At 45.2% G+C, this 14,084-nt stretch overlaps 1 protein-coding gene across 1 annotated transcript in view; it reads right to left on the bottom strand.

Annotated features, from left to right (window-relative positions):
- ICMT (isoprenylcysteine carboxyl methyltransferase) overlaps positions 1–6,911 on the bottom strand; it is an 11,925-nt gene extending 5,014 nt beyond the window's left edge. Inside the window, exons 1-4 of the mRNA XM_072608698.1 lie at positions 6,650–6,911; positions 3,277–3,365; positions 2,198–2,367; positions 1,022–1,239 (exon numbers count right to left, since the gene is read on the bottom strand). Of these exons, the coding sequence (XP_072464799.1) occupies positions 1,022–1,239; positions 2,198–2,367; positions 3,277–3,365; positions 6,650–6,832 (660 nt within the window). The 5' untranslated portion in view covers positions 6,833–6,911. The remainder of the gene's footprint in view (positions 1–1,021; positions 1,240–2,197; positions 2,368–3,276; positions 3,366–6,649) is intronic.
- Positions 6,912–14,084: the final 7,173 nt, after the last annotated feature.

Genomic DNA, 14,084 nt, shown 5'->3' on the forward strand with positions numbered 1-14,084 from the left:
AGCAGATGATGGAAACGTCTGCATTCTCAGCAATCTGGCAAGTGTGAATTTTGGAAGTTTGCAGACTTGATAAGCTACAAAATGTTTCAAATATGGTTCTGTGAAAATATCAAAGCCAGAGGAAGTAGCTGAGGGCAATAACACCCTTTGCAGTGAGTAAAGTGGAATCTGGGGGGTGAGGGGATTCTTTGGAGGTGATCTGGCCTGGCCCTCCTACTGAGCCCTATCTGATGGCTTGACTACCTTAGAGACAGCTTCCAAGGAGCAATGCAATGATCCATGGTCAAGAAACAGAGCAAGGCTATTTAGGTCACATTGGCCCAAAACTGTTAGTGTGACCTCATTAAATGAGCTCATCAGTGACAGAGCTGAATTATCAAGGCAAACCTTCTCTAGATTCTGCCCAGACTCTCCCCAGACTCTCACTTGATCATCTGCCCCCACACTGTGCCAGAGAGGGAGGAAGAGAGGAAAAAGCAGGTAAGGTCAGCAGTAGACAGCATCCCCCCAGCATTTGCACACTGAGGGCATGTCAATTTGAGACATACCACCTTTTACCACTTCTGGGAAAGCACACTGATTTTGTGGGTGTGGGTGCAGGTGCTCCCTTCACTGATGCAGACTGAAACTACTCTCTCCAATTGGGAAGACCTTTGGGAGTTGTTGGACAGGAAAAATTCACCATTCTGGAGCCAACCTACAAGATGAGCTTGTTTCCAATAAGCAATGCTTATCCTCAAAGGACAGACATGCTGGGTCTACACAGAAAGCCCTTCTGGCTTGGGGGAACCAGACAGAACTTATGTTCTGGCATTATCAGCTTCAAGAGGAGAAGTCATGCTACCTTGAGGCAATGGAGGAGGGCCTGGAGTGAAGAGAGACTCCTGAGCAAAAGACACCACACCATTAAACCAGGCCTATGGAAGATTTCAGGAAGGTTCTCATTGAAAACATGTTACAATGAAAATCCTAAAAAAAACCACAACCGGAGAGAAGACTGCTCTCCAATTACAAACAGTACCTGAGTTCCAATACTCCAGTAAAACCATCCGACATAAGAGGGGTGCCTGAACCAAGCATATACGCCACTTGTCACCAGAGTGTGTGTCTCTGATTTCTCATTCTGAACAACATGGTTGAAGTTGGAACCAGCTGTAAACATGGCAGCTTTCCGAAGACACTCCCCAAAGACCACCATAAGCAACCCAGTGACACTGAGCCATGTTATCTGCTTCATTTCTGTAATCAAAGACACAAAAGAAAACAAATTGGACTATTCCCCTGGGAACCTTACCACTTCTGCTTAAAATCCAGCTCCAAGATATCACATCTGTCAGAGATGGAAAGATGACATAATTATTTTTCCAGGACCACATGTTAGCACTCCGGTCATAGCAGCAGTGATATTACGTCAGCCCAATATTCCTCCCGAACTTAGATGGTCCATACATCTACATAAAATAAAATACTTCTCCATAAAGCAAGGAATTAAAGGACAGTGCTCCAATACCCAAGGCCTATTTCCTCTAAGTAGTTGGCTTAAAAGTTGTGTGAGCAGTTATGTGCCCTGGCTGCTAGGAACACCAACTCCATCACCGATGACTTGGGTCATGGCTGTGATGAAGGACGGAATAGTAGGAGAAGGTGGAGTGCATTTGGCCAGGGACTTCCAGAGTCAACTTTTTATTTCATGGTTCACAAGGTCACAGTTCTATTTCACTCGATTTCAAGTACATTACAGTTACAAGAGTTTAAAGGTTTTGTAAATAACTATTTCAATATAATTGGCTTCCTTTGTAATACTATATGTTCTATTTTCTGCATTGTGTGTATTTTTAAAAATTTTATGCATTTTAAAAATATGATTCTGAAAAGGAAGCCGTCTCTATAGGCTTCATCAGAATGCCCCAGGGGTCCACAGCACAAAAAAGATTTTGTGAGAACCACTGGTCTGGAACTATAGAAAACTAGAAATTTAAACAAAACACATCACATTGGATGTAAAAGAAAAAAAAGTTGATGACTTTGCCCTCGATTCAAAGTCAAGAAATGATACCCAGCAGAAAGATTCATCCTTCCTAAATGGCTTAGATGAAGGAAGGGAGAAAAAAAGAAAACCTGTATCTAGACCCCAAAAGCAGTCAAATGCTATTCTCCTTAAAATCCCATACCCAAGGGGAAAGGTATACATACCAACCTGGCCAAAAGTAATTTTCAACTGTGAACTCTATCCAAGAAGAGACAGCAGCCACTGTATACTCCAAACTGTGGTTCAGAAGAAAAGAGTCCAAGGAGAGGCTTTTAGGATTATTAACCGCTGTCACTAAATATTCAGAGTAATGGAATAGTGACAAGGAGCACATATACCTAAAAAAAAAAAAGAGAGACAGATGGCAGAGTCTAGAGTGAACCAAAACGTAGAGCTGGATTGTGGCGCTGCTCAGCTATGAAACGTGTGCTGTCGCCTGGTCCAAAGCCCGACGCCAGCACCTGCTGCAGAATCACTCTTCCTTTGGATAACAAAAATGTTCACTGGGACTCAGTTTTTCAATTCCATAAACAAGAAAATATTAGGTTACTATACAGTGTGCCATTCAGACCTCTTAAAAATGGCCACATGGGAGAAAGCATGAAAATGGAGGCAGAGTGTAATATAAAGCTACAAAGTATGTCAATTTATAAAGTTCAACACAACTGCAACATAATTCCAGTAAAGAAGGCTTAGATGGCTCACAGTACTGATAATAGGATAGAAAGCTTTTTACCTTTAGGTCACTGGTTCATATCCAGGTCAGGGACTAGAAGGCTCAAGGGACTGAAATCATATTGTAGGGAAAAATCCTACAATGGCCCATGGGGGATGCACTAGATGTGACCTAATAAAAATTAGAGATGGAAAAGGCCTATGAATCCAAAACACAGCCTTTCACCTTGATATCATTGATCTGAATCCCATTCAGGTCAGGATGAGACACATCATGGAGCAAACAGGTGAGGGACTCCTGCAGGGAGATTTTCATTCAGACCTGTCTCCTGCCAACAACAGGGCCAGATGATGATGATTAATCCTAATGATTGAAACCAAGGAATCTGACCAGAAACTGGCGATGAAAGAATTGATACCAAGTACAGAATAGCCTTCAGTAAGTCAGAGATGAGATACTGTGACCAAGAGGTGAAAGGGGTAATGAAGCACTATTTCTAATTCCTTGATCTATCCATACCAACCCAACCCACCCCTCACTGAAAAACAAAAATTAATAAGTTATTGCTTACCAGCCAAAATGATTCCAAGAAGTCTGGCTAAAACTTAGCAGCAATCCACATCCGAAGACAAAGCCAAGAAAACAGGCCCGGATGGCTATCTGAAATGAGAGAGAGAATGAGAGAAAGAAAGAGAGGGAGGGAGAAAGAGAGAAAGAATGAGAGAGAGAGAGACAGAGAGAGAGAGAGAAAGAGAAAGAGAGAAAGAAAGAGAGAAAGAGAGAGAGAGGGAGAAAGGCTCTGTCACCTCACAAGTCCCCACAGGATGCTGCACCACAATGCAAAAACCTCTGAATGCTGACCCAGATGTGGCAATACCTTTTACATTGACATTTCAAAGACAAGCTTTTCCCCCAGCCTCAGTTCAGGATTTTGTAAAGGGGATTAGTGAATCTAGTCTATTGAGAGGACAACCAAAGAACATGTTCTTCCCCAAGGTTACCCCTAAAATCTAGGGCAGAGCTCTGGAGAGCACTACACCTCGGGGGCCAACACAGGGACCGGCCCTTTAACTTGGCACAGAACACCTTCAGTTATATAAAATAAAGTCACATGTTTGCACCCCACGCACATCTGCCTCTGCTGCAGCTGCTGAAAAGCACGAACTGCTAATGACACCCACTTCCCTAGGTAGGGAGGGTGTCAAGCTCTCCTCCAAAGATCCCCCCAGTACTCTTGGGGGAAGCCAGCCATCAGACCTAAACATGGAACAGGGACTTTAGGGAGCTCCCCTCTCCTCCAATAACCATCTTCCCTGTCCACTCCCCACCAGAAATTCAGCCACATAAAGGTCCTGGCCTGTCAATTGCTCCCAAAGAGGCCCTTCTCAAAGCCTGCCATCACTACTGCCTTCCCTAACCATTGTCTTTTACTCACACCCACCAATGCTCCTAACGCTCCAACCTTCTGGTGCCCACAACTTCAACCACGCCAAATCTCCCACTATCCCTATTCCTCAACCAGAGTTTCTACTCATCCCAAGTGCCCCAACCTTTCCCTCATTTTGACTCCAACTACCCCCACCCACTCCTACTCCTTAACCACCCCCACCTCCTTGACTCCATTCTGAAGGTCCCATCATTCCCATCCCCTCTCAGATACCAGAAACTTCCATAAGCCTTCTCCATCCCTTGACATCCCTTTCCTCATCGTGCCCCCAACTGCTCTGGCACTATTGCCCAGCTCCAAACATCCCCACCAACCTCTTCCACCACATTTCCAATGCCCACAGAACTCTCCTGCTGATCCCTACGCATCCTGCTCTCTAGGCCTATGGTGCAGTGGTTAGAGTGCTGGGCCTGAAGTCAAGAAGACTCACCTTCCTGAGTTCAAAGCTAGTCACAGACACCTACCAGCTGGGTGACCCTGGGCAAGTCACTTAACCCTGTTTGCCTCAGTTTCCTCATCTGTAAAATGAGCTAGAAAAGAAAATGACAAACCACTTCAAATGGGGTCACAAAGAGCTACTGAAAAAACCGACTAACTGATTTCTCACCACAAAGTTCTAATGTCACACCCTACTACCCCCCAAAGTTAGTCTTCACATACCCTACACGCAGCTCCCAGTCCTGTCCCCCCTAAACTTCCTAATGTGCCCTATTTCCCCCTATCAACTAAATACCATTGCTCCAACACACTCTATGTACCCCCCAGAACCATCACTCCTATCTCCTGTATCCCACTCCTTAGTGCTAAATTGTTCCACAGCCCCCTCCCCATAACCCAATGTCCCCGTTATCCCTTTACTCTCCCTAACACTCATTTCTTCAGTCTCCCAAATGCACCCCACCCACAAAACTCAGTTGGGTGGAATCTGACATGAACTCCCTTCTGAAGGAGAACTTGGCCCCACACTTTACTCTCACCATCCTCCATTCAGTCACTAATTCATCTAACACTTAATCCCTGGCTTCCCTTTATCCTGATCAACAGCCTAATCCACCTTCCACACACACACAAAGGCCACTCCAGCCATACCCCACATTAACCAATACTACCCCAATGCACCTCCCAGTGACCACCCCCAATGTTCCCCATAACTGACCCCAGTAATCACTACCTCTACTGCCCACTCTAATCCCCCCTAACCAAGCACTCCCCTCTAAAACTCTTAGCCAGCTAACCCCAGTAATTATAATTCCCCTACCATCACTACCCATGTAAGCTATTTACTACAGCTACACATCCTCCCCCACTGCTTTATTTCTCATAATTCATAACTGACCCCAGGAACTACCACTTCCAACCCTCTCACCCAAGCTTTATCTGCCAGACTCCATAACCGCCCACCCTAATAACAGAGGGGTCAAAGCCACCCCCATAACCCATAACTAACTAACTTTAACTTCAACTTGTGGCCTCCACCTTGAAACAGTAGCTTTCCAAAATTACCGCCTCCTAAACCGTCCCCACCCATTGACCAAGCCCTTCTAAGCTCTACTTCCCTAACTCATGACTGATCTAGGGGACCACCAAGTCTTCACCCGCCCCCATAACCAAGGGTCTCCATAACAGCCCTCATACCACACTTCAGTTTCCAACACCCCATAACCTTCCTACTTATCTCTTAACACCAGCAGCTCTTCAAAGGTCCCCCAGTATCTGCAGCTCTGTACCTGCCCAAACGGAGCTCCCCATTACAAGAAACTGACCCAAGTACCATCTTCCCCATGGTTCCCATTCCTGAACCCCGAAAAAACAGCTCTCCACTCCTCACAAGGAACCACTCTTGGTAAGCACCACCCCAACATCTCCCGTGGACTCTTTGCCTTTCATGCCATCCCCCCCAAAAAAACCCCACGGCTCACTATCACAAGGACCCTGGCTCCCTTTCCCTGCCCCTCCCCCTTCCACCCCCAGTCCTTCAGTGGGCTCTTCCTAACTACTGCCTAGAACCCCCAAACCCCACAGATCCTCACTGCTCAAAAGAAAATGACCCAAATAAATGCCAGTCCACGGCTCCCCCGTTCTTCGGTGCCAATGGCTCCCCATAGCCCCCCAGTGCTCATAAGCTGTTGATCCAGGCAAGCCCCACACCCTGCCAGCCTCTGCCCTAAGAAGGGCAGCCTCCCCCGGAACACTGGCACCTCCAAGCCCGGCTCCCCAATACTGATGAGGAACGCTGTGTGACACAGCGCCCTGAGGACAAAGCGGGGCCCCCCAAGCCAGGCTCCTAGGGGCTGACCCCAGCCCGTGCCCCACTGGCTCCCCACCACCGCTCTCTGGGTCCCCCAAACCACCGTCTCCACCGCTCCCGAAGCTGACTCAGGGCAGGAGGGGCTCCCCACGCCGGTTCCTGGATGGCCCCCAGGGCGCAGCCGTCCCCGAGCCTCGGGAGCAGAGCCGGGTGGGCTCCCTCCCGGTCCCGGCGGGGGGCCCGGCTCACCTGGTAGCGCGGCGGGCGGTAGAGCAGCAGCAGCAGCGCGTTGAGCGCCGCCACGTACAGCGCCAGCACGGTGCGGGCCTGCAGGCCGGAGCGCGTGAGCAGCGGCAGCCCCACCACCGAGGCGCCCAGCAGGAAGGTGCCCAGGCTCAGGCGCGCCTCGGAGCCCAGCGCGGCCGGCGCCATGGCGCTCAGGGCGGAGCGGGCCACGGACCGCGGCTTCGGGCGGCGGCCGCGGCCGCCGCTGTCGCCCCGACAATCCCGCCGGCCCACCGGCCGCGCCTGCGCACTGCGCCGCCCGAAGCCGCGCTCTGACGAGAGCGTGCCCGGACTGGGACTCCCCGGCCTGGGCGGCGAAATATCGCGAGAACGGCACCGCCCGCGCGGACAACGGGCCTGAAATTGGCGGGAGCTGGGGACGCCCCGCCCAGCCCCGCCCCCTTCACCCCGCCCCCGCCACACCCCCTACGCCCCGCCCCGTCCAGTCCTCCGCGAACAGCCCAGCCAGCCTCTTAGACTTAGAGCGAGCTGGGACCTTGGAGGGGTTTCTGATGCAAACCCCTCAAGTGTCAGACGGGGCAGACAGAGACCCAGAGAGGGGAAAAGGATCCCAGGCTGGAAGGGACCTCTGAGACCGTTCTCGTCCAGCCCCCTCATTTTACAGATGGGGAAACTGAGGCCAGGGGAGGGGAAATGACTTGTGGGATCTCGCACAACTATTCTTTTTTTAAATTTATTTATTTAAGTTTTCAACATTCATTTCCACAAAATTTTGAGTTCCAAATTTTCTCCCCATTTCTCCCCTCCCTCACCCCAAAATGCCTAGCATTCTAATTACCCCTATCACCAATCTGCCCTCCCTTCTAACGTCCCTCCCTTCCCTTATCCCCATCTTCTCTCTTGTCCTGTAGGGCAAGGTAACTTTCTATACCCCATGACCTGTATTTCTCATTTCCTAGTTGTATGCAAAAATACTCAACAGTTGTTCCTAAAACTTTGAGTTCCAACTTCTCTTCCTCCCTCTCTCCCCACCCATCCCCACTGGGAAGGCAAGCGATTCAATACAGGCTATATCTGTGTAGTTTTGCCAATTATTTCCATAATATGTCATGTTGTCACACAGTTGTTCTTGGTAGAAGCTGTTTTCATCGTATTCGGCTACAATATCAGAAACTGGGTTTTACCCAGTCAGTCAACAAGCCTTTCTTTACTAAATGCCTACTATGTGCCAGGCAAAAACAAAGTCTTTGTCCTCTGCTCTCAAGCAGCTCACATTCTAATGGAGGAGACACTAAAAAACAGCTCCACAACACACAAACACACACGCACATACACGGAGACATACACAGACACACACACTGTAAATGGGAGATACTGGCAGAGTTAGGAAAGACCAGAAACAGCCTCTTGCAAAATGTAGAATTTGAGGTGAGGTGTTTTTTTTTTTTTACCGAAATAGACATCAAAATATTTATTTTTAAAAAGCACAAGTTCACAGAACCCAGAGTAAGAACCTCTGATTTAACCCAACCTCAAAAGGCAAAACGAAACTAGAGAATAAAGCAACCCATCCTCCACTGGTGAGCCCCACCTTGACCAGGAGAGTCTTGCAGGTCCTGGGGAAGCTAGGAGGCAGAAGTGAGAAGGGCAAGGGTTCCAGGCGTGGGAACAGCCAGTGAAAAGGCAGGAAGGTAGAATGTAGAGTGTCATTTGTGATAGAGAGGGGGCCAGGTTTTGAAAAAGTTTAAATGCCAAACTGAGAATCATATAGTTGATACTGGAAGTCATAGGCAGCCTCTGTATTTTATTGAGCTCTGTGTCTTCAGAAAATCACTTTGGCAGCTGAAAAGAGGAAGGATTGGAGCAGGGGAGGGATCGGAGGCAAGGAGGCCAATTTGAAGGTTATTGCAATAGTCTAGGTGAGAAGTGAGGAAGGTAGTGGCGTCTCAGCTGCCCTTTGAAGAAAGATAGTGATTGATCTGAAGAGGCTGAGGTGGGAAGGGAGAACATCCCAGATGTGGGGGAAAGCAACTGATAAGGCGAGTGAGGGGCACTGAAAGGAGCTGTCACCCAGGTAGCAAATATATGAGAAGCAATTCAAACATGTCTTCCTGACTTCAGGTCCAGAACCCTAACCTCTATGATTCCAAATATGAAACCTGCTCATGCTGGCCCTCAAACCTCATCTTTAGAATTGTTCAGAGATTAATATGACCATAGAGACGTTCTCTATACCCAACAGAAGTCTAACAAGGGGTCTTCCAGATAAAAGTAAATAAAAGTTGCCAAGCATTACTATACCAAATAGCTGAAATTCATGGTTTAGGGATCTTTCAGATTGGATTCCCAGGCTCCTTTTAAAATGCAAATACAATTGGGTAGAGTTAACACATTAAGCCACAGATTTGTCATTCACACTTTAGTGTGGATTAGTTTGATTCTAGCTACAAACAACCAAATGAGGACAGTTCCTTAGAGTTTTGATGAGTTAGGAAAGAAGTAATTTTAGAGCCTGGGGCATTGAACTGGCAGGCCTGAAGGGGGGAGGTTTCAGGAAGGCTGCTCAAAGGCACCTACGGGAGGAAGTGGGCAGGTCAAGGAGAATCTTTAGGGTATAGAAAATCAGGTCATTCCCTCCAGGCCTCATGCTTTTGACACTGCTCTTTCTTTGGAAAGGAGCAGGAATAACCGAGAAGAAAAAAATCAGGTTAAAAATACCTTGGGCTTTTTTTTTTTTTTAGTACAGTATTACAATGTAGACTTGAAGTGAAGGATCTATTTTGGACAAAATCGACCAGTTAGAATAGTGTTATTGTGTCTGACTAATAATAGTGTTAGTGTTTTGTGCCTGACTCTTCATGATTCCATATAGGGTTTTCTTTGCAAAGAGACAGAAGCAGTTTGCCATTTCCTTCTCCAGTAGATTATGGCAAACAGAGGTTAAGTAATTTGCCCAGAGACACCTAGCAAGTGTCTGAGGCCAGATTTCAACTCAGATCTTCCTGACTCCAAGTGCAGTGCTCTATTCATTGAGCCACCTAGCTGCATTTAGAATTGTAACTAACACTTCTATACTACTTTACAAATATTTTCTTATTTTACTCTCACAACAACTCGAATGAGGTAGATCCTATTATTATCATCATTTCCATTTTATAGTTGAGGAAACTGAGGCAAAGGTGAAATGTCTTGCCCAGGGCTACACAGCTATCAAGTGTCTGAGACTGGATCAGGTCTTCCTGATTCCAGGCTGAATGATCTATCCAGTGGCCACCTAGCTCTTCATCTATATCTACTTTTCAACATCAGAACTGTTAAGCAAAATGTGGGTCTCAGTGGGTTATCTAGTCAAACCATGCTTTTTAAAAAAGCATCATTTTTGCTTGATAGCTTCTGCTTTTTAGGTCCCCTTTATCTCAATACATCCCTCCTCCCATTCCAAGCAGACAGTCCTAATAAAAAAAAAAACTAAAGTGGAAAGAGTAATTCTAGCCAATTAGCCAACAGGAGATACAGTGTTCCACATCAATAGTTCATCGCCTTTTCTAATGAAAAGTGGCAGGCAAATCTTCTGATTTCTTCTTTAGATCCAGGCTTCCACCTTTTAATATTACCTCTGAAGAAACTGGAACCCAGAGAGTTTAAGGGACTTTTGAGAGACCCCACACAGATGGCAGATTGTGGATTTGAACTCAGATCATCTGACTTCCAAATCATCATACCTCATCACCATGTAAATAATGTTAATTTCAAACTGGAGTTGGGATAACCAATTTCTGTCACATTATAGATGTGATGGTCGCCTGCCTCCATCTAAAAGGACTTTGATTTGTGAGGCTGCATGATGTAGCAGTGGAAGATAGAAGATGTAAGTTTGAATTCTACCTTTTCTGCTCGTTACCTATTGTAGCAAGTCCATTCACCTCTAAACCTCAGTTTTCCCCCTCTGTAATATGAGGGAGGTGGTGTAGATGCACCTCTTAAAGTCTCTTTCAGTTCTGGCTCTGAGATATTTTCTGGTCTTTTCTCATACTGGAAGGAGGGAGAGAGCACTGGGTTGAACTTTTACAACTTTTGGAACTAGAAAGGAATTTAGAAGTCACTCTACAGAGGATGAAGCAGAAATATGAAGAGGCGAAGGGAGATGGATTTGAACTCATATTCCAGCACGCTGCCCATGGCACCACCTAGTGGTCTGCCTCATCCCTTGCAGATTATGAAAAAATAAGCCTTTAACAATGACCTTGTAATATTTCTAAGTAACTGCTGAGAGGCTAGCCTGAATTCCTCTTGTGTAATCTAGGATTTGTGGTCTTAGGGTATTTCCCTTCAGCATTAAACAGATTCGGAATATTGACTTCCATAAAATGACTTTTTTTTAAAGTTGTAACATCTTTCCCAGGAAATTTTTTTTAAAATAAAAATTCATCTATTTTCAGAGCACTTATGACTAGTTTGTCCAAACTCACGTCTAAAATTTCCATCCAACCTTCTGTTGTAGGGATTAAATACACTTTATCACAGAGTGACTCTGATATCTCTATGACATAGACACCTTTCCTAGGACCTGACCCGGTAACTTCCCCCTTTAAATCAGAAAGTAGTGATGCACACAAGAGGGAGCTCACTAGCTGTTCCATTAGCACTGGCCAGGACCAGTTTTGGGTTCCTAAAAAGCCCACTCCTAGATTGGGAAGACTAGAAGATCCATCATTCGAATTTGCTCATTTGCATCTGCACTGAACGCTTTCTTTTTCTTTGTGGTGTTCTCCCCAGGAATTGTGCTAGTCTGTGAACCGGTAGAATAAAAACTTATTGAGATGAGACAATTGGATTCTGGGTAGAAACTGCTTTCTCTCTCAACTCCACCAGGCACAGCAACTTAATAATCCCCTCTAAAAAAGGAGAGAAAGAAAGACAAAAACTTCTTGAAGAGGGATAGAATCTGAGACAATCAAAGCTGTAGTTTTGGGGTTTTTTTTAAGTTGAGGCATTGAGAGAAGAAGATACCCAGTATTCATTCCTGTGCTGACTAAAAATAAAACTATTTTCGTGCCTTGCCCATAGAAAGAACTTAATAAATGCTTCATTCCATCCCCATTCATTCACTATCGATGGATTCTACAAAGGAAATTTTGTTTAATGGTTTGATCATTTTGTATCTAAACACACTTTACAGCGTTAACGTAAGAAGCCTATTCTAACTCAGCTGGAGAAGCAGAATGACCTAAATGATACAACCTAGCCTCACAGAAAGGAAGATGTTCACCTGAGTCCCAATCCATAGTGGTTGTGTGACCCTGGGCAAGTCACTTAACTTCTTGGTGCTCTAGTCAACACTCTAAGGCTATAAATTATGAAGAAAGTGCCTACCTGACTCCTAAATAAAGTTCCTTAGATCAATCACAAGTCTATCCTGTGAAGTCTATCCCCGCCCTTCAGCTTCTAGTATCCCCCCAAATATTGTGTGTGTGTTGTCTTCTCCAGCTAGATTGTGGGCTCCTCCAGGGTAGAAATAATCTCATTTTTGTCCTTGTGTCCTATGTGCTTTAATCAATTGTTGACTGATAGTTTGAACAAACTTTTTTTTGGAGAAACTAATGTGCAAGAAAGGATGCTTGGGGTAGTAAGACAGAGGCCCCGGCTATTCTCAAGGAGTCTACAATCTTGTTGGGGTGATAGGGAAAGGCAGGAAAATGTTGGAGAAAAGAAAATCAGTATTGTGCAGTGGGGGTGGGAGAGAGAACAATCTCACTTTCCTTTTCTTTTAAATAAGAATTTGAATATGTTTTGTTCTGGGAACTGCTGCCTGGGAGCAAAAAGGCACACAGAAGAAACTCCATTCTCATGCAGGAATAAACCTTCAACACCGACCTCCCCAGTCCAGTGGCAGTCAGTTTTCCTTTGGTGGAAGCTGCACCTTCGTGCTTTGTAGAAGTTTCTTTTGACTTTAAACAGATTCAGCACAACTACTTTTACAAACTGATTTAAAAACAAACAACAAAAAAGGTGCTTTCCTATTGCAAATTGAACTAAAGAAAATGGATTCACTTTATATTTTGTTTGTGTGATGAGGCAGACATTCAGAGATTTAGATCTGGAAGAAACCTTAGAGGTTTTCTGATCCAGTCTTCCCATGGTACAAAGCAAGAAACTGAAAAGAAAGTACATGTTGATGGTCAGGACACATAGATAGGGAATGACAAAACAAAGATTCAAACCCAGATCCTGATTCCTAGGGTCCCATTCTTTCCATTCACCACCCAAGAGAGCTTAGATTTATCCGCCCCCCCCCCCCCGCATGTAAGTTCAAAGTTATTGAACTATTAAATTAAAAAGAGTTAACACAAGAGAGTTTAGATTTATCTCCTCAAGACATAGGTTCAAAGTTACTGAACTATTGAATTATAAAGAGTTAACACAAGAGCAAAACACAAGAGAGTTAGTTTAGATTTATTCCGCCAGAATGTAAGTTCAAAGTTATTAAACTGTTTAATTAAAATAAAATTAAACCTTTGTTTCATCCAAACAGATAGCTAAATTATTTTTCCAAAATGTTATTGATGCCTTTTTTTTTACATCATGTTAATTTGTGAATATACCCCCTTTTTCCCTAATCCCGTGAATCTTTTTTTTTTAAATCCAGCAAAAACACTTTGACTTTGTCTAATAGCATACATGGCATTCCACACCTGTGGTCCCCTACCTCTCCAGCAAAGAAGTAAGGTCTCATTTTTCTCCTCTCTTTCTCTGGGGCCAAAATTGATCATAATAGAATTATACAACATGCAAGATAACTAAGTCAAGGACACACTTCCTTCACCATCCTCTAAGGTTGAGACGTATATGGATACATATCAAGCCTTTCAACTGGGTCATAGTTAACAAAGCGCAAAATAGTAGTCATGTAAACTATTCTAAGTTATTTGACTCTTAAAGAGGCCCCTTCTTTTTAGGAAGACTTCTTCCTTCAGCTCAGAGTCATTCAACCTCTCCTGCCCAGATATTGTTTCCATCTGAAAGCCAGGATTCTTGTTTGCATTGTATAACCTCTCTGGGGCGGGGCCTGTTGGGTGTGATTGCAGGATTTCCCCAGAATCCTGTTTTCTCTAAAATGTAGCTCTTTCTCCCCTTTCTCCCATTCTGTCCTCAGTGAATGCAAGTCCCTCATCTTGAAAACTGTGTAAATGATGCGGAATATATAAGTGCTTTAGCCCAAAGTGCATAAGTTCTAGCTGAACAAAGGAGTCCCGGGTAAATATTTAGAGATTAGAGCCAGCTGGGAATAGATACAAAAGCCTGGAACAATAAGCTCTTTCTCAATGCACTCTTCCCCACTCCAGCAAAGCCCAGGCAGTATTCATGCACTTACTTACTGGAGGACCCAACCCCATTGTGTTTCCTCAAGGGTCCTTTGGCTGTCAAACCCGTTTGTAGT

This window comes from Notamacropus eugenii, chromosome 5, assembly GCF_028372415.1.
Source record: "Notamacropus eugenii isolate mMacEug1 chromosome 5, mMacEug1.pri_v2, whole genome shotgun sequence".
In the NCBI taxonomy this organism is placed as follows: Eukaryota; Metazoa; Chordata; class Mammalia; order Diprotodontia; family Macropodidae; genus Notamacropus; species Notamacropus eugenii.